Source organism: Mesoplodon densirostris, chromosome 4, assembly GCF_025265405.1.
Source record: "Mesoplodon densirostris isolate mMesDen1 chromosome 4, mMesDen1 primary haplotype, whole genome shotgun sequence".
NCBI classification, from domain to species: domain Eukaryota; kingdom Metazoa; phylum Chordata; class Mammalia; order Artiodactyla; family Ziphiidae; genus Mesoplodon; species Mesoplodon densirostris.
The window spans coordinates 85,568,126-85,593,044 of NC_082664.1; the positions used below are offsets into that span (position 1 = coordinate 85,568,126).

A 24,919-nucleotide genomic window follows, 5' to 3' on the forward strand; every position below is an offset into this window, starting at 1 on the left:
GGGCAAACGTAATGATGTGTTAGAAAGGAGGTTGCTACCGGGCACTGAACCCTCTCCACTTCAAAGACAGAATCACTGAGCAGAACCCTGGGCTCACTCAGGTGAAAAGCAAGAATTTTTAACAGGGGTGCCCAAAGTTCCCAGGTCTTTGACCTTGATGGCCCCTGGGTCTCCCAGGGCCACGGGAGCATCCAATTGCTTCCACTAGCTCCTTCAGCACAATCCCAAGACACCTTCATCAGAAGCCCCTTTCCTCCCTGAGTTTACAGGAAGGCACCCAGGCTCTTTGCCCTCCTTCAAGCTAGATAAGGTAGAAGGGCCACAAAGACACCCCCTACCCAGGCGGGGGCCTCCAAAAGGAACAGACGTCTGTCACAGCTTCAGCCCCCCTGTGTGCTGATGGAGAAATGGGCATCTCTGGATTCAAGAACACAGTAGAGTAAATATAGTGCTTCCAGGGACTATGCTGCCCTCCTTAATGTTGGACATAAGGGTGAGGGGTCTGGGAGGGAGTCACCTCTGGTGGGATGAGCAAAGGCAGGAACAGAATGAGGAAAGAGCTTGCTTTGGTTTCTGAGTTTTTGCAGTCCTCGTTCTTTTGCTTTTTTCCTCAGAGTCCTTAAACCTGGAGACCAAGTGACAGATAAAGACACCCAATAAACTGCCTGAAATCTTATAGAAATATTCTTCAGTCTGTGTATTCTGTGCCATCTCCTGAGGAGGGGATCCGTATACAGTCTCAGCAGAGTCTCTTTTAAAAGAGTTCAAGACCCAATAAAGAAACGATGGAAGAAAATGCTGGGCAGGTCCCAGATATGCAGGCTGGTCCCACCCCAATGTACAGATGAGGACATCAAGAACCAGAGAGGTGAAGTCACTTCCCTGCCTGAAGTCAATCAGCCAGTTAGTGACAGAGTCAGCTTAAAAATCCAGTCTCCTTAATCCCAGTCAGGTGGGCTTCCCACTGCTTCATAGCAACTGGCTTTCTTTTAGGACCTAATGTTGAGGGCAAGGATCATGTGTTTTTCCAAATCTGTACGTGGACTTACAGTGGCGTCCTGGTGAGGGGCTCAGCCAAGGCCGTCAGCTCGTTCAATGGACCTCGTTTGTCTTCTCTCACAGGCAGGGTTCAGCATTAGTTCAAACACTAGTGACAGATCTGCCTGCAGAGTACCATGGAGTCTTTAAATGGTAGCAAAGCTGCAGCCAGACAGGATATCACTTACGTCACTTACTCTCACCCTCCCTTCAGGGCGATTCCAATTCTAATTCCACGCGGAGCCTTCCCACATAGGAGGGCAAAAACTTCTCTAGGGAAGCAGGGGATTGAGGGCAGAATGGCTGGTTTCAGGGTCCAGTGGAGACTCATTTTCCCCAGGGGCTGGTTCTAAGACCTCCTGTAAGGCCAAAATCACAGGAAGTGAAAATTGCCCTTGAAAGTCCTGTCAGACACCCATGAAGAACAAGATCACTTCTCAGGGAAACCCCAGCCAGCCAGCTTTCCTTCCGGTTGGAAGAGAGTTCTCTTGCCTCAGTTGAACAGCCGAGGAAACCACTGACATTTAGGGCCAGACTGGACTAGAAAAACGTATCTTTGAGGGAGAAGATGCTGGTGCGATAGGGGGTCAAGAAAGGGCTGTCATGCATGTTCCCATGTCCCACTCACGCCAGGTACCACATGTGCACTGAGGGCAGGGCCAGAGACAGGTCTGCTGCACTACATCATACGTACGTTTCTCTCTCTCTCTCTCCCCTCCCACCACTGCATCCCCACCCCCGCACCGGTCTCACTGAGCTTATATAGTGTCAATTGATTGGGTGCTCCAGGCATCTCCACCTTAATACCAGCCTCTCAACATGCTGCCACCGTGGGCTGCCACTTGTGAATTCCTGACCCACAGAAACTGTGAGATAATAAATGTCGGTGGTTTTAAGCGGCTACATTTTGGGATAATTTGTTATGCAGAATACAAATATAAGGATACATGTTATACAGAATACAAATATAAGGATACACATACAGAATACTCATACAAGGGGGTAGCTGGAGAGGCAGGCTACGGAATGTGGAATGGATCTAGTAGGGCAAGTTTTCCAGTGGGAAGGGATGGGAGGGAGTCTGTCTTTTAGAAAGGTCCCCTGGCAGCAGAGAAGGCACTGTGGGTGGGACAAGGCTGGCAAAGAGACCAGGTAGGGGCTCTGCATTTGTCCAGGCAAAGAAACAATGTGGCAGAGATAGACAGAAGATAGGTGCAAGGCATATTTCTGGATAAGAATGGTCAGAGCTGGGACTTCCCTGGCGGTCCAGTGGTTAGGACCCTGCGCTTCCACTGCAAGGGGCGCGGGTTCGATCCCTGGTCAGGGAACTAAGATCCCGCAAGCCACGTGGCACAGCCAAGAAAAAAACAAAGAGAGAGAGAAAGAGTGGTCAGAGCTTATTGATCAGCTGCCTCCAAAAAATAATAATAAAAGTAATATTATTAATAGCATTAAGAGCTAACATTTAGTTAAATACTGACATGTAACAAACACTATGCTAAGCCCCTTACACATATTCACACATTTAATGCTTCCAACAACCTTATGAGGTGAGTACTAGTATCATCTCATTTTACACATGAGGAAACCGAGGCACAGAGAGACTGTGTGACCTGCCCTGTGCCGCTCAGCTGGCAAACAGCAGCACCTGGGTTCAAACTTGGGCAGCTGTGCCTTTAACTTCTCACTGGACTTCCTCTGGAGGGATCCGAGAGAGAAGGGAGGGGGTGAGGTCTCAGGTTTCTAGCCGGGGCAACTGAGTGCAGCCTCACCCAAAGTAGGCACAGATGACTTGAAAGAAAGCCGTTACTATCACAATCACCTAATTCCCTGCGAACCTCAGAGGAGCTGCTTCACAGGCTCAACTACAACCCTGCATGTGAAATGTAGAATAACATCCGGACATGGCACCAGGCCCCACTTCTACCACACTCCAGTAAAAATAAACCTCTCTGTCCAAATATAGAGTGGTTAGAAGTGCCATGTTTTACAGGAGAAGAGGCAGTTATTTGGCATTAAAAACAGACAAGTTTTGGCTTCCCCGCAGATCTGGGCAAGAGCACTGCAATTTCCAAATGGAAACCAAGATGGATGGGGTAAGCCCCCCTCTGACTGACTCAGCTATTTAAAAAGCCCAAAGAGAAAACTGCATCCCTTTTCTGGGCCTCAGTTTTCTCATCCATAAAATGAAGAGGTCAGACAAGACAGTTGACATCACTTCAAGCTCCCACTCTCTACAAGGCTAGGAACCAGAGTGGAAGGCTGGTCCTCAGAGAGCCGACAGCTTCCCAAGTATGGGGGCCCAGCATTGGCACAGCGAGCTGGCCCTCCAGTTCACAGCTTACTGCTGATAGGACCAGGAGTGGTTTTTCCCAAGGATTTTTAGAACTCTGTCAAGCGCTTTAAATTACCCCTTTGAGTCAGACAACATTGCTAATCCACAAAGAAAGACAAGCCAGGAAGTCCCCCTACAACTTGCCTACCTCATGAGATGCTACCTCGACAAAAGGAAAGCGGACCCCAGCTTGACAGGGGTGGGGGGTTGTGCAGAGGGGCCGCCAGGGTACTTTTGGTCACAGAGGCTGCCAGTTGCTGAGGGCTGGCCCTGGGCAGGTCCTTTGTACACACTCCCTTTAATCCTGCAAGGCAGGCACAGCTGTAATTTACACATGGAAGAACTGAAGGCTCAGAGAGGTTAAACAACTTGCCTATGATCATTCAGCTGGTGGAGGCTGGAGCCGGATCCAAATCCAGGTCTGGATCCAAAGCCCATGTTTTTCCACTTCATGGGGCCTCTGCTGTGCTGCTTACTGTGTGGTTAGAATGGCTCTTCACAACCCCAAGAGGGGAAAGGAAGTCCTGACAAAAGCCGAGGGTCCCGGACGGTAACTCAGGAGGGCAGCTGAGAAGCAAGTTGGGAGTCTCAAATCCACCAACAGATCCCCTTGTATTTTTACTACACCTTGAAAAAGACAAGCTTTGCTTTAAATGGTTTTATTAAAAACTGTACCAATTGATGGGGGAAAAGATACACACACATATATGCATGTGAAGAACACAAAGCCAAATATTCTGTACAGGTTTAAAAACAATGAGTCCCCAACCCCTCCCTCTCTCTCCTTGTTTCTCTCCCAGAGGCAGAGTGCCTAGAACCCAGGACAGCTAGCCTGGGAGGGACAAAATGCTACATTCTCACTGGGTCTCCCCGGACAGGCCCTGTGGACCCAGGGATGGGGCAGCCCACTGGGCAATGCTCACAGAGCAGGGAGAGGCACTGGCCTCCTGTGCACAGAGTGGAGCAGTGCGAACCGGGAGCCTGCAGGGCTCCGATCACCTTCCGCCCAAGAGGCTGGCGCCTCTATGAAAGAGCGCGTCTTTCTCTGCGGTTCCCTCAAGGCTCAAAGTCCCCACCAGCCTTGAGGAGCCCACTGCCCACACTGTCCCCAGGAGGCTTCACAGACTGATGGGTTACGTAGTCTGGCCAGGGTGGTCTCTCACCAAGGTGTCCCCACCTACACACAGAGGGACCCCGCAGGTTCCTCCGGCCTGGGCTGCAGCACTAATGTGCAGAAGCCCGCAGAGCTGAAGTGCCTGCTTCTGCGGGCTCTCACCTGCCCTACCCCACTGCATCAGGTCCCTCAAACGAGACAAGCTCGCAAGCTCTCCACGTGCTCCTTGCTGACTGGGACAGTCACAGTGGCTCCCCAGCCCCTAGTGGAGGCCCTGGCTGGATCACCCCAAATCACCCCCTCCCTGCCACGCCCAGGCCGGACCCATCCTTGGATGGGGCTGGGCCACTGGGGACAGAGAGACAAGTCAGCTGGGCCCCTCTGAGCGCTCGGAACGTGCCTGCCACATAGCTCCCGACACAGACCCCCTCCCCTAGGGGCTCGTGGAGGGCACTGGGAGGTGGTCTTTTTCTGCCTCGGACTGAGCAAGGAAAGGCCACGGGGGGCAGCTCTCCAGCAGCCCAGACTTTGAAGTGGGCAGAGAGGCCCGGCTGAGTCCTCCAACTCTCTGGGGGAGTCAGACGGGGGGGGCCTGAGGGGGTTCCCTCCCCAGTTCTCTCTACCAGCTTCCAGAATCCCCTACTCTGGGGTTCTGAATTAGAAGGGCTGTTTTGACCCTGAATATCAGGCTTCCCCTCCTCCAGGGCATCCCTACTGGGGAGGGAGGTTTCCAGTCCCTCTCCCACCCCCACCCTCAGCAAACCACAAAAGCTCCACAAGTCTTCTGTTGGTTACAGGTCAGGAGCCAGGTCAGACTGTCCCTCCCTCTAAATCTGATTCTCCACTCCCTAACTAGAGACAGCCAAGCTCCTGGGGGATGGGGAGACGGAGCCCAGGGGGAGGGACATGTGTCCTGAGGTTGGACTTGAGGAATGTTCAGACCAACTCACCAGGCAGAGGGGGAAGGGGCCAGTCTAGACCACTAGGCCAATTAAAAACAGCCAGCCAGGAGGAACCTCTCTTCCTCTTGGGGCTATTCTACCTCCCGGGTTCTGGGGGGAGGGGAAGGAGAGGCATTGTACATTTTGCCCTGGCTTGCTTAGGATAGTGAGTTAGTTCCTGGCTTCACAGAAGATGGAGACAGTGCAGTCAGATGACCCTCCACCCGGCCCCAGGCGCGATGTTCAGCTGAGCTGCTCACACTCTGCGCTCAGTTCTCAGGACAGGCCACAGGACATCCCACCCAGGCCCGGCAAGGTCTCTGAAGCTGATGGCTTTGCCTCGGCACCAAGGCCTGAACCATTTATTTGCTCTCTCACTCAGCTCATGTGGAAAGTCTGCTGAGAGTAGATAAAAGTGGCTGGTAGAAGTAATCCTGGTTTTCTTGTGTGTGCCACTCAAAGATACACCAGCAGCCTGCCCATCACAGCCTTGGTCCAGGAGAGGGAAAAACAACACATGTCCTATGCGCGTCAAAAAATGGTGTGGAGACACACAGGGAAGGCTGGATTTCACAATGGTCAGCGTGTCCCAGCGCCAGTCTTCATGCCTGTTCCCTGGGATCCTTCTTGTAGGCCGGAACCTATCTTCTTAGCAGACAAACCATGGTACACACCCTGAGAATATAATTCTGTCCAACAATAGGTAATACCTCCAGAACATCCAAGCAGAACAAAACCAAGGCTTACGCAGTTTGAAGTCCCTCTCCGAGCCACTGTGAGCCCATAGGGCACCTTTGTGCAAATTAGGAAAGGCACCCCTTCCTGTAAGCAGACATAGCCCTATACTAGGGCATACAGCTTAGTGAGCAGAGCACGGGCTGGATTCTAGCTTCCGTTACCTTCCTCTGCAGGTGGCCTTGTGCAGTGAACAACCTGCCTGACCGTACATCAGGAAGATCAATGTGTCCTTCAACGGTAACAAAGACCTTCTCTCTGCAGAATTAGAGGAGCTTGGGCTTGTTCAGATTTGAGAGTCTACTCAGGACTCCTCCAATTTCCTTGGGTCGCCCTGGGGTCTTCTCTGCCCAGGGAAGCCATCTTTTCCTTGGGCCTTGCTTCACCGTTAGCACCAATGTTAACTTTTCTCACAGATGCAAAAATGATCATTTAATTTCTAGGTTAACAGATTCCCTGTGTCTGCTCTCAGAGCTGCCAGACTGGCTGCTTTAAATTCTCTCCATTAGTGCCACAGCAGGGAGAGAAGGGAAGAAGTTCAGAGGCATCTGTGATCCTGCTGAGTTCCAGAGCGTGCCTTTCTGGCCTGGCTGGAAGCTGAAGGAAGACAGGAAGTGTGTACCCAGCTTTGACAGTTCCGCACTCTAATCACTGTCTGTTACTCTAAAAGACACATTTCAGCTGACAAAGCCGCTCTGCTGGCTTCTTCCTGTATCCCACTAGGTGTGAGAAAGGAATGGGGATAAAAGGGAGGAGGTATGTGGTTTCCAAGGAAACCAAGGGGTCTGGGTTCCTCAAGGCTGACTCTTAGAGGTGGGATGGCCGCCTCGTTTCCCAGAGCCACCGCAATGCAGTCCTGTCCCTTCTGGTGCTAGAGAGCTGCTATTGGGGGTGGGACGCCGTCTGTTGGCTGGGTCTTTCAAAACAAGAGCTGACAAAGGCACAAGCTGCTGGCTACAGCACACTGACTGGCTATTTGGCTCATCCATGGTTGACACCCAGCCAGTCCCAGGCAGCCAGAGGGGGCAGTGGTTCTGCACCTCAGGACCAATCCTGGGGCTTCCAAGTAGGACCAAGTCAGACATGAGGCCTACCCAGAAGTTTGGTTCATTTTTGCGGCACATTTGAGGGGTCCGTGGAGAAACCCAACCCTCCCTGAGGTCTGCTGGAGATGACAGGGGCTGGGCAAGAATCCCTGAGCCCTTGGGGTGGGCAATGGCTGGGCCCAAGGAGAACCCAGACATGGAGCTGGCTGACCGACCTAGTGAAGTTGCCACACGCAGCTGGAAAGGCCCTGTCTGAGGCCCTGGTGGGTTAAAGCAGTGTGACCCGTCGGATCTGGGCCCCATCCACAGTGGAAGGCTGATCGGTTTGGTGGAACCAGGGGTCTAATCCAGTCTCCTATTTCTTAAATAAGTTCCTGTGTGAAAACTACAGTCCACTCGCCGGAGCACATCACTACCTGGTTGTCTTCAACCACTGACGACCGAAGGATCTACTCATCCGAGCCCTTGGGAGGTCCCACATCACAGACACACCAGCCTCTACTTCAACAGTGTTTGACAAAGGGCCCCATTCCTGGTCGAGGCCCTGAACTGGGAAAGAGGTCCCGCTTGGGTATGTCTTATGTACACAGAGAGAAATTTTTAAAATAAAAACACAAAACAACAACAACTTCACAAGACACAGTGTCAGTCCTCGCCGATGTCCTTCCGTGGTGCCCCATGTGAAGAGGGCAGCCCAGCCTCACCTGGGACCTGCCCCATTCCTGTTCTCATCTCCATTCAAAGCGAGGTTGTGCAGAAAGAGGACGATCTGCCACCACACGCGATTTCGGTTCTGCTGGTGCTGAAAGGAAAACAAAACAGAACAACGTAACTCCTAGACGCAGCCTTAGACCACGACTCCTTATCATTTCCAATCAAAGTTCAGATCCACACGTCTTGGGGCGGCACTTTAATGCCATCAGGACAGCAAACTGGGGGAGTTGGGGGAGGGACGAGAGAAGTGGCGATGAGGGGGAGATAGTTGAGTTCTCCAAATACAATTGCAGTGTGAACATTAAAAAGAAAAGACCAGGCTCTTTATGCACTGTGCACAAGAGGATTAAACTTTTTCCCCTGCTTGCAGGATTTTCCAAAGTTTAGCCAAGTGCTGCTTTTAATCAGATTGGCTCCTGAGCCCCGCAAAACTCAGCTGCATGAACAACAAACTTTCTTCAGAAAGAAAGAGAAGAAGTGCCCCCCTCTCTCCCCCAACTCCAAAGTAACACAGAAAACAAGGGGGAAAAGCGGGGGAGCCTCCATCTGCAAGTGATTTGACACTGTGAAGGTCAAAGGGTTAATCTTCCATTTAAACCACACTGCTGAGGCAGCAAAAATCTGATTTCATCCAGTGCAAACACGCACACACACAGCACACACACACACTTGTGCGCCCGCCCTCTCTCCCTTCCCAGCATCTCCAGCTCCGTGCTGCCCTTTTTATAGCTGCTCTTGACAGTAAGCCATAAATAATCCCTCTTGGAGCGCTTTCCTACTGACTGGAGCCAATTAAACGTTAAGCAAGAACATACTTGAAAACAAAACAAAAACAAAGAATGCACACTACTCTCTGGAGGTTATCCCAGGTCCTACTGTCAGGCAGAGAAGCTGGGGGCAAAGGTCAGCGGTCAGTGGCTCACAGGATTGTGGCTGGTGCCCCGCCCACACAGGTACCATTTCCCAGGGGCCAGCAGAGGTCCAAAGGGCACTGAGGGGTGCTGGAAGAGGCGGTCTTTGTTCTCTCTTTATCTGCCAGGGCAGGAGGACTAGGCTGGGGCCCTCTCCACGGGGTTCTCAGTGGACAGGGGAATAAGAACCTAGTGTGCAAAAAAGCAGCCAGCACAGAGGCTGGACTTGGATTGCCGCAGGGGCCCAGGCAGCAAGCACGCTTATGTGAAGTGTGTGTGTGTGTGTGTGTGTGTGTGTGCACGCGCACGCGCGTGTGTGTAAGGGAGCTGGAGCCCCTGCTGTCTTTAACTACAGCCCAGGCCCCCACGAGGCAACTCCTAGTCAGAGGAGAAGAGGCTAGAGCAAGTCAGTGGCAGAGCTGGAAACTGAGCCCAGGGTTCCTGGATTCCCAGAGCTTTGCAGGGACGTCTCGCCCTGGCCTCCCTGACCTGTCCCCAGGCAACTGTGCAGGAACCTCGCTGGGTTCCCTGTCACCCTGCCTGAGGCCACAAAGAGAGGAGAGATGTCAACTGAGGCTGACCTCAGGGCCCTGTCAGGTATTCCCCCCACCCCATACCTGTAGCAATAGCATTCCTCTTTCCCCCGCAGAAGGGGAGACTGGAAAACAACCCAGAAAGTGGGAGGCACAGGCTCCTGCTCAGAGGGGAAGGGAAATCGGGGTGTGCCACAGCGGAGGCCTGGCAGGCTGCGACTGGGGAGACTGATGGCTTCCTCATGTTTTGTAAACAAAGACAAGTAAAAAGAGGACACACACCCGGCTTAACAAAATCTGGTTAGGGTAAAGCAGCATGAAAATGGACTCAGCTGCAAACCTGAAGACTCAGGCCGGCCTGCAGCAGCTGAGCACAGCACCCCCTCCTTCTGCTTCCCCTCCCCAGCTGCTACCCAGGACAGGTGCAAAGGTCATAGGGTGGAATACGAGGAAAATCCAGGAAAAGACTGGTCTCTGGGGAGGCCAGTCTGCTGGAATTCCGAGGCTCCTCGGGTGCCTGTTTGAAAAGGCCAAGTAACAATAACAACCATGATCCTGACAGTAACTGTAAATTGAGCGTGTCAGGTTCTGTGTTTTACATCCTTGCTTCTCGAAATGTGGTCCACTGGGCTTCCCTGGTGGCGCAGTGGTTGAGAGTCTGCCTGCCGAGGCAGGGGACGCGGGTTCGTGCCCCGGTCCGGGAAGATCCCACATGCCGCGGAGAGGTTGGGCCCGTGAGCCATGGCCACTGGGCCTGCACGTCCGGAGCCTGTGCTCCGCAACGGGAGAGGCCACAACAGTGAGAGGCCCGTGTACCGCAAAAAAAAAAAAAAAAAAAAAAAATTGTGGTCCACGGACCAGCAGCTTCAGCATCAGCTGGGAGCTTATTAGAAATGTAGACCTACTGAATCAGAATGCACGTTTTTAACAAGATGCCCAGGCAACTTTAAGACACATTAGAGTATGAGAAGGACTGGTCACACATTAAACTCCTTTGGTCCTCTCAACAACCCTATGACGCGGGTATGTATTATCATGCCCATTTTACAGATGAGATCATTCAAAGAGTTAGGTAACTTGGCCACATAGCTAGTAAGTGGCAGGGACTGGGCTAAGTCCAGACCACCTGGCCCTAGGGCAATGTCCTTACCCATTACGACTATGCTCCAAGCGCCACCATATACATTTCTTTACACCCAAGCAGACCCTCCATCCTCCCCTTCTCTAAATCATCTCAAAACAGCTCAAGGGCCAAGGAAGGGAGATCACAACTCGATTATTTGGGGCCTGGACCAATCCCATCCCTGTATGCCTCAGTTTCTCCCCACATTCCCCTCATGGAGGCCACCTGCTGCCTGGGTAACTTCCTGGGCCCTGAGGTCTCTGGGGATGAGGCAGGAAGCATCCTTACTCCAATCATTGTGGGTGTTGGGGAACCTAGATGCAGTTGTGGGCCAGACAGTGCTGTCAGACTGGAAGGCTGAGGTCTTGCTGGGAGACACAGACAGACCTAGGTGCACACAGGCCCAGCCTCAGGAAGGACCTAGGTTCTGTGCCTCTGCCTGGGACAGGCCTCCGGGCTCCTGAATCATCCAGGAAGGCACTCTAGGCAGTGGGTGGCTCCCCGGGCCAGGAATCAGAGGAACCTGGTAGGCTGGGGTCTCCCACCAGCCTGTCCGAGTCCTCAGTCTCCTTATAGGTGAAGTGCAGGTGTGGTATTAGATCAGTGGTTCCCACACCCAACTGCATCACAGAATCTACTGAGGTGCTATTGTAAATACAGCGTCCCCAGGTCCCACCCAGACCAACTGGGGCAGAATCTTCAGGGAAGGGGCCCAGGAATTTGTGTACTGAACATGCTCCCTGAGTGACATTTTTTAAAAATCAGAAGTCGCATGTATTGTCTATTTTAGTCACAAAAGTAATGTAGAAAAATTGGAAAATACAAGAAATTAGAGAGGAGAAAATAAAATCACTCATGATCCTATAACGTAGAAGAAAACATTTCATGATTTGGCATTTTCTTTAGTCTCTTTCCCTCCCTCCCACCAAAGTAATGACTTGGCCAGCCCGGAGGTAAATCCTGCCCAGGTGCTTCTGAGGCAGCCAGGCCACAGACAGGCATTTGGAAACCACTGAGGTGCTTTCCAACCCTAACGTTTGGTGATTCGGAGTTTGTCATCCACAATTACCTTGAGGACTATAACTCAGAGCTCCAACAACTGAATTCGGTCAGCCTGGCGGAGGGTCTGGGTGGGCCTGGAGAACAGGCTGCCTAGTACAGGGTCAAGCTGGCTGCCTTGGCAGCCATGCGACCAGCAAGAACAGGGCCTGAGAAACCATCTACTGCCCCAGCGACCCTTTCTCTGAGCACAAGCAATGCCACACATACCCCAGTCAGCCTTCTCCTGCCACAGGGCAGCCCCCAGAAGGCCCTTTTTTGAAAGGAAACCAAATTGCCACATAGCAAGAGAATCAAAGAATGCCTTGATTTTTGAGGAACAACAATAAATAAAATATTTTTTTAAAAATTAAACAAAAGTCCCTGACTAGAAAGGAAAGAAAAGGGTCTTGAAGGGAGGCCAGGGAGAGAAACAGTTAAGAAGGAAGGAAATCAACATTCACCGAACAGGACGAGGTACACAGACACCGAAACACCAGAGCACATGGATCCTTCCAGGAGAGGGGGAGAAGGGGAGAAGGAAGGGGGAGCCAGGAACGGGTACGCTTGGCCTCTGACTCTCAGGCACCTGGCACAGCACCCAGTGCATAGACTGAGATCAGTGGGTACAAACCCCTGGTGCAAGGCTCAGCTCTCCCAGGCTGGCTTGGGACCCCTCAAAGTTTGGGAACCTGCAAAGAATGGGGGTTCCCAGAATGCATAGCCAGGGTAACCTCGGGGGTAGGAGACTGGGGTTCAGGAGGTAGGAAGCTGATGGGAATTTAAGCTTACACCAGAGCTCTCAAATTCAGAGCCGAGAGGGTAGGACCAAGACGTGGAAGGAAAGAATAGAGGTGAACGCCCCAAGGGCAGGGGCCCTAACGTGGTGGATAAAAAATATTCTCTTCAGTTAGGAGAGCACAACCAGGCATGAGAGATCTAGGGTTCTTCCTTCAGTCCCACTTTCTTTCTGTGGTCAGGGGATGGAGGCAGTCAGTTGACAAGTGTTTGAGTCACTCCCCCTGTGCACAAGGGACTGTAACTGAACACCCGGATCATTCGTCCTGGATAACAGGGAACACGTAGGGCACATAGTAGGTATTCAACAAGCACGCTGGACTGACTATAGCAAAGTCAGCCTTGCAAGATAACCCACTTGTCTGAAGCCAGGAACAACTGATGTCTGGCCAGGTCTAAAGATGTACTTGATGTGATAGGATCAGCCTCTTGCCTAGAGAGGCCCAACTAGTAAAAGGCTTTTTTTTTTTTTTTTTTTTTTTAAGAGCTGGCTGTGGTGTCTGACAAGGTTGGATTACACAAATCAAACTCTGTTTCATCCCACATGGCCTCTGCCCTAAGCACAAAGAGTGTTCCCTGCCCTCCCCAGATAAGAATCTCCCTCTGTCTCTCCCGCTTCGGACCCAATTCACACCCTCTGGGGACTCTGTGTGTCACCAGTGTACCAGATGCTCCAGCAAGAGCTAATTCACCCCCAAAAAATTCGAGGAAGGAGCAAAGCTACACTGTAGCCCTGATTTAAAAGAAACTAACACACAAAATGCAAACTTACCAAACAGATAGCAATTTATATCGCATACTTAAAATGCTTTCCTATTGTCTCTTTTGCTCCTCACAAAGGTCTGGGACATAGGAAGGGCAGGTATTATTTTCAATCCCATTTTACAGATGGGGAAGCAAAGGTTCAGAAAAGTTACCCCAAGCAAGTTAGTTGGGAGGGGGTGATTCAAACCCCTGACTTCTGACTCCAGAGCTATGTTCTTTCACTAAAATATTACAGCGTGTTTATTCACATTATGAAAATGGTATTAACTGTTCAAAGAGAATCCCCACCTAACTGCTCCCCTAGTATGTTTGAAGAAATTGTTTCCAGATCATTATTTAGTAAGGATGCTGTGGACCAGAAAAAAAATAAACCTTTCAGAGAGAGCTAACTGAAGATCAAACAGAAATGAAGCTAAAACTGGCCTGAAATGATAACTTCAGATCATTTTCTGAAACCATGCTCAGTTTCTTTAAAATGCAGAGTTGTATCTACCCTGCTTTACAGGGAGATACACTCTCTATAAAGTGCCATTTTCCTACCTCACCTCTTCCCTTTCCCCCATCCATTTTAAACCCGCCACGGCAAGGCTGAAGGACAAAGCCTTGCTGTTGAGAACAGGAATACAGAGCTAAGGAAGACTTCAGGAAAACTCCACATGAAAGAAGTTGGGAAGATGTTTGTTTGATTCAGCAAACTTTTATCAGGTACCCAACTGAGCTAAGAGTTACGAAGCACCAAAATGAGCAAGCTGTAAGGCTTGTCCTCGATTATTTTACAATCTGAAGGGGGGAGAAGCAAGAACGCAGAACTCGGTTTTAAAGGACGCAGAGCCAGGGTCGGGCAGTAAGTGGGAGCTCCGTCAGGTTCTCACCTTCTGGGCAGCGCTTGCTGAGGAGCAGGGGTGCGTAATGGGGAGACCATGGTTTTAGGATCAATCAGATCTGCATGGCTCCCAGCTCAGCCACTTACAGTGTAACATGGGCATGTTATCCCACTTCTCTGAGCCCCAGCTTCCAATAAGATGGGGATAATGGGGTCTCGAAGTACAAGGTTGCTGTGATGATTAAATGAGAAAAGTATACGTAAAGCATCGAGGCGGTGGCTGCCCCAGGCAGCTCCCCACTCCCTGGTGAGGACAAGGGAAACCTGGGCCCGACTGCACTTTGCTGAGCAGTTCCCTCAACACCCTCAGCTCAAAGCACCCCGCCCCAGGAGCGCTATCTTCTAGGCAGGCCCATGAAGTCCTGAGGAAATCCTTGACTTTGCACTGTGAGATGGGCCATGGCAGCCAGAGGCAGCCGGGCTCAGAATTCCAGGCTGCCAAGCTGGGCAAGGGATTCTGAGACCCACGGGGCAGCCCCTTGGGCCCCGTTGGCCCACTGTCCCAGATTGCTTTTGACTTAGACACCTGAGGAATGAGCAACGTGGCAAAACAGAAAAGGGAAAATAATCCTCCTTGACAAGAGCTTCCTCAGCCCAGCCAGCAGCGCTAACAGGAGGTTGAAGCCACCAGCTGCCACAATAGAAACACAAATCACTTCTCCCAGGAAGAAAGGGCAGCCTGGGGCTGGCTGAGTCGAAGACAGGAGTGCTTCCTCTAACATAGGTGGCAGCCACCGGCTTCAGCCACTGGGGGTGTGGGGATGGGGCTGCGTTTGCCACCCATGTCCCCAGAGCCATGGGCTGCCCCTCCACGGCCTGGAGGTGGGAAGGACTGAGGCCCTGACCCAGCTTCCCCCAGGTGGCTCTGTCTCCCCCAGTCTGAGAACAGCCCCATCAAACTAACGGGCAACTTCTTAAGAACTCAGGGGGGAAGAGGGGTATGTGTGCTCGGGTCAAAAATGAGGGAGAGAGGGGACTGAGGAGGGGGCTGGTCTGTTGTGGGTCTACAGGACGTTGGAGAAGGATCCCCACATGGCCCCAACTCCCAACTTGGGGCCTTTTCAGCTGGCTGTTCTCGTCCCGCCCGGGACCAGTCCCTGGACAGGACAAGCAAGCTGAGCACAGAAGGCCGGACCCTCCTCCTCACCGTGCACACCGGCTGTTCTTGTACTGGTCATGGAACATGCCCTCTTGGTTGCCAGACTTGGATCAAAAGGCAAACAAGATGTTTTTCTTTATCCCTCTTTTCTAGAACCTCCCCCAAAGTCCTCCCTCCCATCACCACCCCCTCCAAGAAAAAAAAAAAAAAAACCCAAAGCCAACCCCATCCCCATGGCTTGCCTTGGTGGGGAGGGAATGAACTGTTCGGAACTACAAGGCCCTTCTCCTGGAAGAGAGAGCAGTCAGGTGCAGAGTTGTGTGGAGAACTCAGCTCTACTCAGCCACGCTGATGACTCAGAAGCTAAATATAGTGAGCGATATAAACAGAGCCAGCCACAGAGCAAACACAGGGCCCCCAAGCCCTGGCCCTGGCTCTCACGCACAGCCCCTCCCCAAGCCTCACTCTTCCCCAGGCAATGTCCGAGGGGGACCTTACACTCCGGGGACACAGGCTGGCTCCGTAGGGACCCTTCTCACTCTAGGGAGGATCTCTGGGGCTCCAGCCCAGGGCTGTCCCATCTAGAGCCTGAACAACTTTATTAGCTATAGTCTGAGCTCCAGAAAGCCACTCACCAACAAGGAGAGCATCCCAAAGGGTCAGAAAGTAGTTAGGAGCTCCCTGAACAAAGGATCCAGGCTGCTGGCGGAGAGGCCAATAGTTAATAAACCATGCAAACACCACCTTGGGTACAACTTCCAAAAGAGCTCCCGAAGGACAAAATCCTAAGATCAGCTTTTAACCCATTTTCAAGTGTTAAACTGTCCACGCATTAATAGTTATACATATTACAATTTCCAAAGGGCTTTCACATCAACTCTACAAGATGGGTGTGAGAAATCGAGGCTCGGAGAAGTTAAATGACTTGCCTGTGAACACAGAACTCATAAGTGACAGAGCTGGGATTTGAACTCGTATTTGTCTCTAAGTCCAGGATTCTTTCTGTGATCTTGCAACTAAAGATGGTTTCAACTGAGTGGCTGAAATTTTTCTCAGATGTCATTTTCCAGAAAGTCTAATTACTATTCAGGGAATTTCCAAATCGGACTGTTCTGAATGGAGCCACTCCTGGTCCAAGTGAAAAAGCCACTTCCAACATGAAGAATTCCAATCCTCCTGTAGCTTTACTCATGCAACTGTCTACAGTAGCCACTTTTTTCTTTCTTTCTTTTTTTTTTTTTTAGGATTCTTGCCTTCTTAACATCGCCCGGAAATATCCCACAACGTTCAAGATGGTGCCATTGGGACAGGAGACTCTCCTAAGGGGATGGGACACCAGCTTCTGTCCACTCTTCGGCTCATGGTGGAGCAGACCACAGCAGGTGGAATGGAGAGAAGCTGGGACTCACCTTCTGGCCAGAGCATCCCTTGAGCTCAGGTAGGAAGCAAACCTGTACTGCCATCTTCCCTGTAGAAGCTGGGCAAACAAGAAACACCAGGGCACCCTCACAGAGCCAAGGTCAAGGTAGGCCACAGTCAGCAGACCACCAGAGGTCACCTGCTATAGCTGGGCAGCTCACAGAAAAGCAAGGAGGAGAATCTTTCACTCCTGACCCAGGCAGAGGAAGTTGGGGGTGTGTGACCAGGTTTGGAAAGGCTTTTACCTCCATTCACTCTGCCTCAAAGTCTGTTGCTGCTTTGGAGACCCAAAACGCTGACAGCAAGCACCTCGCTGGCACTGATCGTCTGCTTCCAATTCCTTGCCCAGAGAAACCACCCTAAACAGGTGGCTGACCTGAACTTGGGTAGCCAGGCTAGAGCTCCATCCAGCAAGCTCCTTGAGAAACATGCTGGGAGGGCTTATGGCCCACAAAAACCAGCACCAGGGGGAATTTGGAGCATGTTGCATCTAGAGTCATGCTGATGCACTCACTTTGCCATAAGGCCATCCTACAACACACTACCATTATCACACCCTTCCCTGTGCTCCACATCTCCCAGGGAGAAGGCTTCCTCTCATACAGAAAAAGGATAACTGAGGTCCCTAATCAGGGACAAAAGGCAGGAGCTCACATTCCCTACAGGAGTCGGGAACCCATGGCCACAGTCTGGCCCTGGGACACCAATCCCAGACCTGAGGAGAGAAGAGATGGCCAGGCTCCTTCAACCTTCTTACTGCCTTTTGGGTTGTCTTTCTTGCTTATTTAAACTCAGCCCACAGTGATGGAGATTGACCACTATTCTCCTAGGAGAAATGTACAAGGCCAAGACCCACAACTGAACAGCTTTGGTGCTGATTTCTCTGGACAGGGTAGGTAGAAGGGAGCTCACGGGAGGGAGCTCTGCTCAGGGACCAGCTGGACAGGTGGGGTGGGAAATGCACTGTGAACTGACAAGAACAAATATGGGGGACAGTCAGGATTATAGAGAGACAGAAGAAAACAAGCATTAAAGAATACCTACTGGGTGCCTGGAACTCTCGTAGGTATTTTCTCACTGAATCTTCACGATCAGATTCTCTGGCATTAGGTCTAATTTACAGAAGAGGAAACAGGCTCTGCCAGAGACTTCCCGGTGTCTAGTAGGTAGCAGAGCTGGCATTCAAACCTGGGCCTTCTGACTTTGTATCTGAAGCCCAGAGGCTTAACCCTAAATTACTTCCATCCCAGTGCCTCAGTCTCCTTGTCTGCATAGATGAGGGGAAGGAATAGGGAAAGAAGATGAAGGATAAGAATGTAAGAGTGACAACAGTATTGTGTAGATACGAAATATTTAGACATTAGTTTATATCATAATCAAGTTCAGAAATGACTCATTTCTTAAAACTAGCTGCTAAAAGGTCCTACAGGTGCCAGCTCTCCATCTGCCCATAGCCTTTACCCCGGCCCTTCCCACAGGACGAGCTCCTAGGGAAGTGAGCAGGACGAGCAGGGAGGAGGGGGATAAAAGCAAGAAGACTCCAGTGGACAAAAAGCCTGGCTCTTTGCAATGGAAAGTTTGGGGAAACCAGCTCTTGGCTAGAAAGGCCTCGTTGGCCAGCCTCCTGCCACTGCACGGTAGGAGTAGGTAGCTGGCAGGATGGTGAGGGGCCCAGGGAAGTCAGGAACCAGTAAGAGGTGAGGTGCAGAGCAGGGGAGACTCTCCTCCAGTTCTCCTCTGGCTCTGCCCCTCCTCCTCCCCAGCTGGAAGGCTTTGGCTAAGAGGACAGCACCTTGTATGGAGTTGAACCAGGCCTTCAAAGAGACAGCCCTGGACGGGGGTCAATGATGGCAAGCAGCAAAGAGCACGGTCAGACCTGGGATCAGGGCCAGTTTCTCCTGTGCGGAACTGAGTCAGGAAGAAAGGGCCCTGGGCTGAGTTCTGGTCCTGTGCCAGGGCTCAGCTGGGCAAGGGAGGCCTCCCAGCCTGCTCCCAAGCCCACAGGGGCTCACCCGTGGATGGCTGAACATTCTGGGAAAGAACAGTTGAGAGAGATCAGGGCTATTGGGAACGCAGAAAACTGCCTTCCAGATAGTTCTCCAGACGAGCCTGGGAGACCCACAGTCACCGTGTCCTCTATCAGCTGCAGCCCCGGGACCGGAAGCTGCGAGCTCAGGCCAACCACAGGCCTACACAACCAGGGCAGAGTGAATGGGCAGGAAGAAGGCCAAGAGGCAGAAATCAAGAATCAGAGTGCATCCACACATGGACTGAAGGGGAAACTCTAAGCCAAGTCTCCACAGAAAAATCAAAGGAGCGAATAGGGGCTGGAGCTTGGAGCCAGAGGAGGCGGCTAGGCTGCCTTATTATCTAAGCATAGGGCCACCCTCCCTTCCTGAGGGACTGGGAGAGCCACCAGGACCAGGTATAGCCCCAAGTTTCCCTAAGAACCCCTTGGCAGGGGCACTCACCATATCTAACCCCGGATGGCCTGTTCTCAGGAAATCCAAAGTCAATTTCTCTTCCCCCTGGTGCTGGCCAAGTCAAACCTTCTATTACCAATAGCTGTCCTCTGGTCACCTGAAGTTCCCTATCTAACCTCAGGGTCTGCCCAATCATGGTGGATTATTTATTCTCTTGATTTCCTGATATACAGTCAGATATAGACTTACACATGCCCGCGTGCGCGCGCGCGCGCGCGCGCACACACACACACACACACACACAGCTGACTGGGCCAGGGACACTGTCCCACAGGTAGCAAATGTGTTCACTTCCAGGTGGTGTGCCTTCGCTTCAGCAGTGGTTGTACTAGCAGGGATCCAGCCTCAGGCTCCTCTCCCCACCTTGGCAGCCATCCAGAAAGTCAGCCCAGAGAGGAAGGGTTAAGTGCCCGGGGACGGCCCAGACAGCGGCTGCAGAGCAGGGCAGCCTCCAGCCCATGGCACGTAGGGCTCCTCCAGCACGAGCCCGCCAGCCGCCGCCTTTGTTGATGGGCTCTGCCGCATGCTCCACTGACACGCGATGCTCCGCCCTGGCGGGGCTGGTGCCAGGCTGCCGGCCAAGCGCCCGGCCGAGCGCCCGGCCGCTGGTCTGGAGAGACTCTCTGAGGTACACACTCCAGAGTCCCAGGCCCCGGTTCCCAGGCAGAGACAATGAGAAGCGGCCTCCCCAGCTGGAAAGTGTCAGGTTACAACCGGTTCCACCACTTTCCCCAACTCAGGCCCATCCCCGGCCTTGGTTACCCATTTTACACTGCACCGCAGCCAGGCACCCCCGACTGTCCAGTCTTCCTCAGCACCCTGAAAATCTTCCCCTTAGGCCTGTAAGGAACCATCTCCCACCCCTGGCCTCAAGAAGAGAGAGTCTGTCAATCAAGGCTGCAGAAAGCTATCCCATCCCCTGGGAGGGATCGTAGCATCTCCCTGGAGCCTGAGCTGAGAGTGGGCAGATAAACAACTTGTATCTCAGAGGCGAGGGCAAGAGTGCCCATCCAGTCCACGAGAATCACAATAGCATGAGGCCAAAACTCTGGGACCTTATCCTTGGGGCCTGGCAGAGACAGAGTCGCTGAGGCAGGCCCCAGCCCCCCAGCCCCAGCAGACGCACCCCCCCCCAAAAGTCCCCCATGCCTACTTGCTGCATATGAAGCCGATGGAACTGGTCTGCAATGCGCTGAAGTTTTCGGGCAATCTGTACCTCTGCTCGATGTTGCCACTGCCCTTCAGCGGGCTGCTCACCAAGGGGCAAGCCTGCAGGGAAACCGGCAGGGAGGGGGAGCCGGTAGCCGGCATTGCCTGCAAAGACAGAGGGCCCACATCTCAGCATGCTCCACAGCTGCTCCATCCTCCCCATGCCTGCCACTCCTGGCCGAGACCTGGGGCCGAGGGCAGACCCTAGTGTGGGAAAGGAGAGGAACTTAGTCTGCCTTTAGCAGGGCACTCTGCCAAATGTGGACAGCCTGACTTGCTTGCTGCCCAAGAGTGTGAAAGCTGATGTTGGAGAAGACAAGGGAATGGTCCCAGCCTTGCCTTCAGTCCTCCATTCACCGGCAGTGCCATGGCAAAGGTAATAAGTGTGGGTGAACTTGCCAACCTTCTGTCCTTATTTACCCAGCTACGCTTGACCACAGTTTATTATTTATTACCCTCATATAGTAGCAGCAGGCTGAAGCTCTTTTCTGGAAAAGCACTGGAGGCAGCACTCCAGAGTTCCTGGGTTGAGCAAAGCAAGGGGACAGAGAACGAGAAATGCAAAAAGTATCTTCGCTTTTTAATGCAGCAGAAGAAGGCTGGTCTCAGGCCCTGAAGCTCTGGGCAGTGGCACAAAAAACACGGAGAGAGGACTCCTCTGAGCCACAGATTAGCCAAGTTCCTTTCTGGAGGCAGCCCCAGGCCAGACCTCTAGACCTGCGCTCCTCACTTACCAAGAGCTGCCACTAGGGGCGCCCGCCGGCCTGCTCCCGTCTTTCCCTCTTCCCCGCCTGCCTTATCTATCTTCTCAGACTCCTGCCAGGACTACTTTGCCAGAATTGTCCTATAGGGCAGCTCCCTCTGGGAATAACTGCAGCGTCTCCTCAATCTGCTCCGTCAGACACAGCAAGATAGCCTCCAAACCTCGGCCCTCTCTCCAGAAGCTTTGTGCTAAATGAAGAAAACAGACTGAGTGTCTAACCCTGCCCTTTTGCCAGAGGAAGGCAGATTGCTCATAAAACCAACCACTGAAGCCCACAAATGAAGGGGTCTTGTCTGATTGAGCCTTGGAAACAGCCCCTTTGCTGGCATTGAGCCCAGGCAGGCCCAACCTCTTTCTCCAGTTCCCCTTCCAAGCACAGAAAGTCCCAAGTGACAACTGGGGGCCACCTTCTGCCTTCAGGAACCTACCCTCCCAGAACAGGCTGGGTTTTTCCCTTCAGTGTTAACAGCGAGTCACAGATCCCCCAGCCTTCCCCACGCAGCGTTAGCCACTTTACAGAAGGTACATCACTATCACCACACAAAGGGCTGGGCCACACAACAGGCCACAGGATGTAAAGGCCAAGGCCCAGGTACCCTTCTTCCAACCCAAGGAGACACCATGGACCCAAAGATCCTTCCAGGAAGGGACAAAAGAGCAGAAAGAATGGCAAGGCAATCTGCCCTGCTCGGGGCCTGAGGAGCACAGGTGAGGAACAGTAACAAGCAGAGAAGCAGCAGGTGAGAGTTGAAGCATCGATAGCCCTTGCTGCTCAATTTGGGGAAGGAAATAGCAAAGAGCAGGTTTGGGGAGGGAAAGTCCCCTCTTTTCCCCCAGTCTCTAAGGGAGGAGTCCTGAGGCTAAGAGCACTCACCATAAAAGAGTCGCTGGGGTTCCTCAGTCACCCCACAAGGCAGCATGACACCCTGGCTTGGGGAGGCTGGACTGAGAGTCTGGGTAGCCTTGTCTTCCTGGCTGGTGGGTCGAAGCCCAGGGCCACAGCAGTGCGTGAGAGGGAAGAGCTGCAGACGGCTGAGGGGGCAGTCCAGCTGGCTCTGGGCAAACAGGTCAGCAGAGAGCAAGCTCCCAGGCTGGGTCCCCGGCTCCCCATCCTCTGGCTGGAACACATCATCCTCCAGCTCCTCCACACACTGGGGTGGCTCCATCTCCCCTGTTAGGGTGCAATGCAGGCATCCGGGAGGCTGCCCCCACCCAGGCTATACCTGGAAGGACTCCCCTCCCCTTCCTTCTTTCCTGCTCCCCCTTCTTATGTGGAGAAGTGGGGTCAGGTACTGACGACAGACAACCCTAGAGCTAAAGCACTGCCAAGGGTGACACTGCCCCCAAATGTGGGCTGCCTCGCAGTTCTGAGACTCTCCACGCTTCTTCCCTGGGCCCACTCAGAACCACCTTCCCTCCCCTCGGCCTCTTCTTCTAACCCAGGCTGGTCACGGTCATGCAGTTTGACTGCTATTGACTCTGAGCCATAGAGGGGTATGATCAGCTGCTACAAGCACGCAGGGTACCTGGAGAAATGTCAACAAGACTAGCCTCTGTGAGTAGCTGTGGGAGGGCAGAGGGCGCTGTGACTGGCTGTACACACAGTGCTCACAACACACACACGCACACACACACACGCACACTCACTCACTGGCCTGAGGAGTAACCACCAAACTCTCATCTCACTCTGAGCTGAGCTCCAGGCTCAGCAGCAAAAACAAAAGCCAGCAGTCCTAGGGTGGCCAGGTTCCCTCCAAACCTGCTAAGCCCTACCCAAGACCCTAGTCTCCACCCCCTGCTTGCTCAACACAACAAACAGGCTGAACGATGTGGTAAGAGTGTGTCCTGGGAGAGAGAGTGGAGAAAAACCCAGGTTAGTCATTGCAGCTGCCCTCTCAGCAGAGTACAGCTGTCTGCCCACCACAGCTTAGCCTAGAGGGGAGGTCCAGCATCCAGCAAAGCGGCCAGCCTACCCCAGCTCAGCCTACTCACTAGTCTCCACAGCTTCAAATCTTTTCCCAGAGCCTACCACTCCTGCCAGCGTTGAACCTGAGATTGGTACAACCTGCCTCACAGAAGGAAGTGAAATTTAGCCCTCTGTCTGTGACCTCACTCGCTGCCTAAACTCCTCAGGTTGTTGACACGAGTTTCTTGGTGATAAAGAAGTTCCACTTGCTCCACCCGATGGCTCTTGGAAGTCTGAGCTTGGAGCCACGCAGCATCTTGAACTCCCAAGCCAACCCCTTATACACACACCAGGAACCCCTTAGGGTCCCTGAGGCAGCCAGAAAAGCAACCACCTGAATGGTTAAGGATACAGAGAGACAGTGTTTGTCATTGCCAGAGTCAATTAGAGGTCCCCTGGGAATTCTGTCTCCCAGTCTCTTGCCTTTGAAGAACAAGCCAAATGGTCTGTGGGTTGGTAAAGTATTTAAGGCAGCTCAGTTAAATTCAGAAATCTTGGCTTTCTCAAATGCAAGCGCTCTCTGAAGTGCTTGCTTCAACCCTCCCTCCATTCCACCCACCTTGAGCTATCTATGGTCCCTATCCTGCCCTCTTCCCTGGCCAGCGAGGAGATGCCTGCTTGGATGGCAAAACAGGCACATGGTGTTCTTTGGACAGTGTTTCCCAAAGGGGAGTGAGAGAACTACATTTTATCAGTACCAGGAAACAAGGTTTCCCACTGAAAGGACCAAGTGCTGTCCTGCCAGTCACCTGGCAGGGGCTCCCCTCCTGCCCTTCCACCTCCTCTCTGCAAGTTGGCAATCCCAACCTAAGATGGGGCCCTCCAAAGCCAATCACAGTCAGGAGTCATTGTCTTGGGTTTTCCTTTGAAGCCTATCACCTCCCCCACCCGCTCCCAGCAAAGCCCCAAATGCCACCCTTGCCTGGACTGGACAGTGGGGGAGGTGCAGCCAGAGGGTGTGGCTCTGCAAGCCTGAGGGGGACCCTTCCCACTCTCCACAGGAACTGCAGGTGGCTCTTCTGCAGGTGGGAGCCTCTGGACAGGTGCTGGACAAGGTCAAGTGTAAACTGAGATACAGTAAAGAGACCTTCTTCTCCCCTTCCCCTGAGCTGAAGAGGTGGTGTGCAAACCGGCAGGAGAAGGGCACTTCCTAAGTGCACTACTAGGGAAGTCTTTATTCCTAGCAAGGGGCTCTAAAGCCTGCTGGAGCCATCCCAGCCCTTAAGGACTCTAACAGGGATGCTGAAGTCAGACTCCTTCTCCTAGGAGAAGCAGTAGCTAGACATTCTGAACCTCGACGAGGGCTAAAATCTGGCAACGCACACGTACATACACACACACACACACACACACGCACGCACGCACTCACACAACACACTGCAGACCTGGGTGACTCCAGGAGAGAATCTCGGCCTCCGAGTCGTGATGCCAGGGCTCCGCGCCAGGGTCCAGCGTGATGAGCACTCGGGGGCTTGGCGCCCAAACTCAGTTGGGAAGGAGGGAAAAAGCCCGGCTGTTAAGGAGAGGAGCCTTCAGACTCCGCAGGGATGCAGGACGTCCCACAACTCCCTGCCCTACCCCAAAGTCAGATCCAGAGGCCGGGCTATTCTCGAGCGCCCAGGTCTGCTCAGTAGTGCACCGCAGGTTCCCCTGCCCACCTGGACCCAACTCCTTGGAGTCTCAAATGCTACTACCCCCACGTTCCTTCGTGGAGCAGCGCACTTAGATGTGGGTTTTGTACCCCGTTCCCATACCCCAGCGCCCCAGTCCATGATCACTCTAGACGCCCGCAGCCCAACCCTTCCCGGGCCCCCACGCGCAGCGCGATCCTCTCCCCGCTTCCCCAAGGAGGTGCGATCCAACACCGCCCGGCCCCCTGCCGTCCGGGCGCTCACCGGGCTGCGACGGAAGGCGGGAGGCGGGAGGCGGGAGGCGGGAGGCGCAGTCAGGGGCGGCGGCGGCGGCAGGCGGGCTGGCGCGGGTGGAGGCCACTCTGCACCGCGCGG

At 52.9% G+C, this 24,919-nt stretch overlaps 1 protein-coding gene across 1 annotated transcript; it reads right to left on the minus strand.

The window, feature by feature from the left end:
* Positions 1–4,064: 4,064 nt before the first annotated feature.
* On the minus strand, positions 4,065–24,919 carry BMF (Bcl2 modifying factor). Its single transcript, XM_060098290.1, has 5 exons — positions 24,809–24,919; positions 24,299–24,426; positions 21,822–22,118; positions 20,129–20,289; positions 4,065–8,011 (listed from the first exon to the last, which is right to left on the minus strand). Exons 3-5 carry the CDS (start codon positions 22,111–22,113, stop codon positions 7,910–7,912), a joined length of 555 nt encoding a protein of 184 aa, XP_059954273.1. The 5' UTR covers positions 22,114–22,118; positions 24,299–24,426; positions 24,809–24,919; the 3' UTR covers positions 4,065–7,909.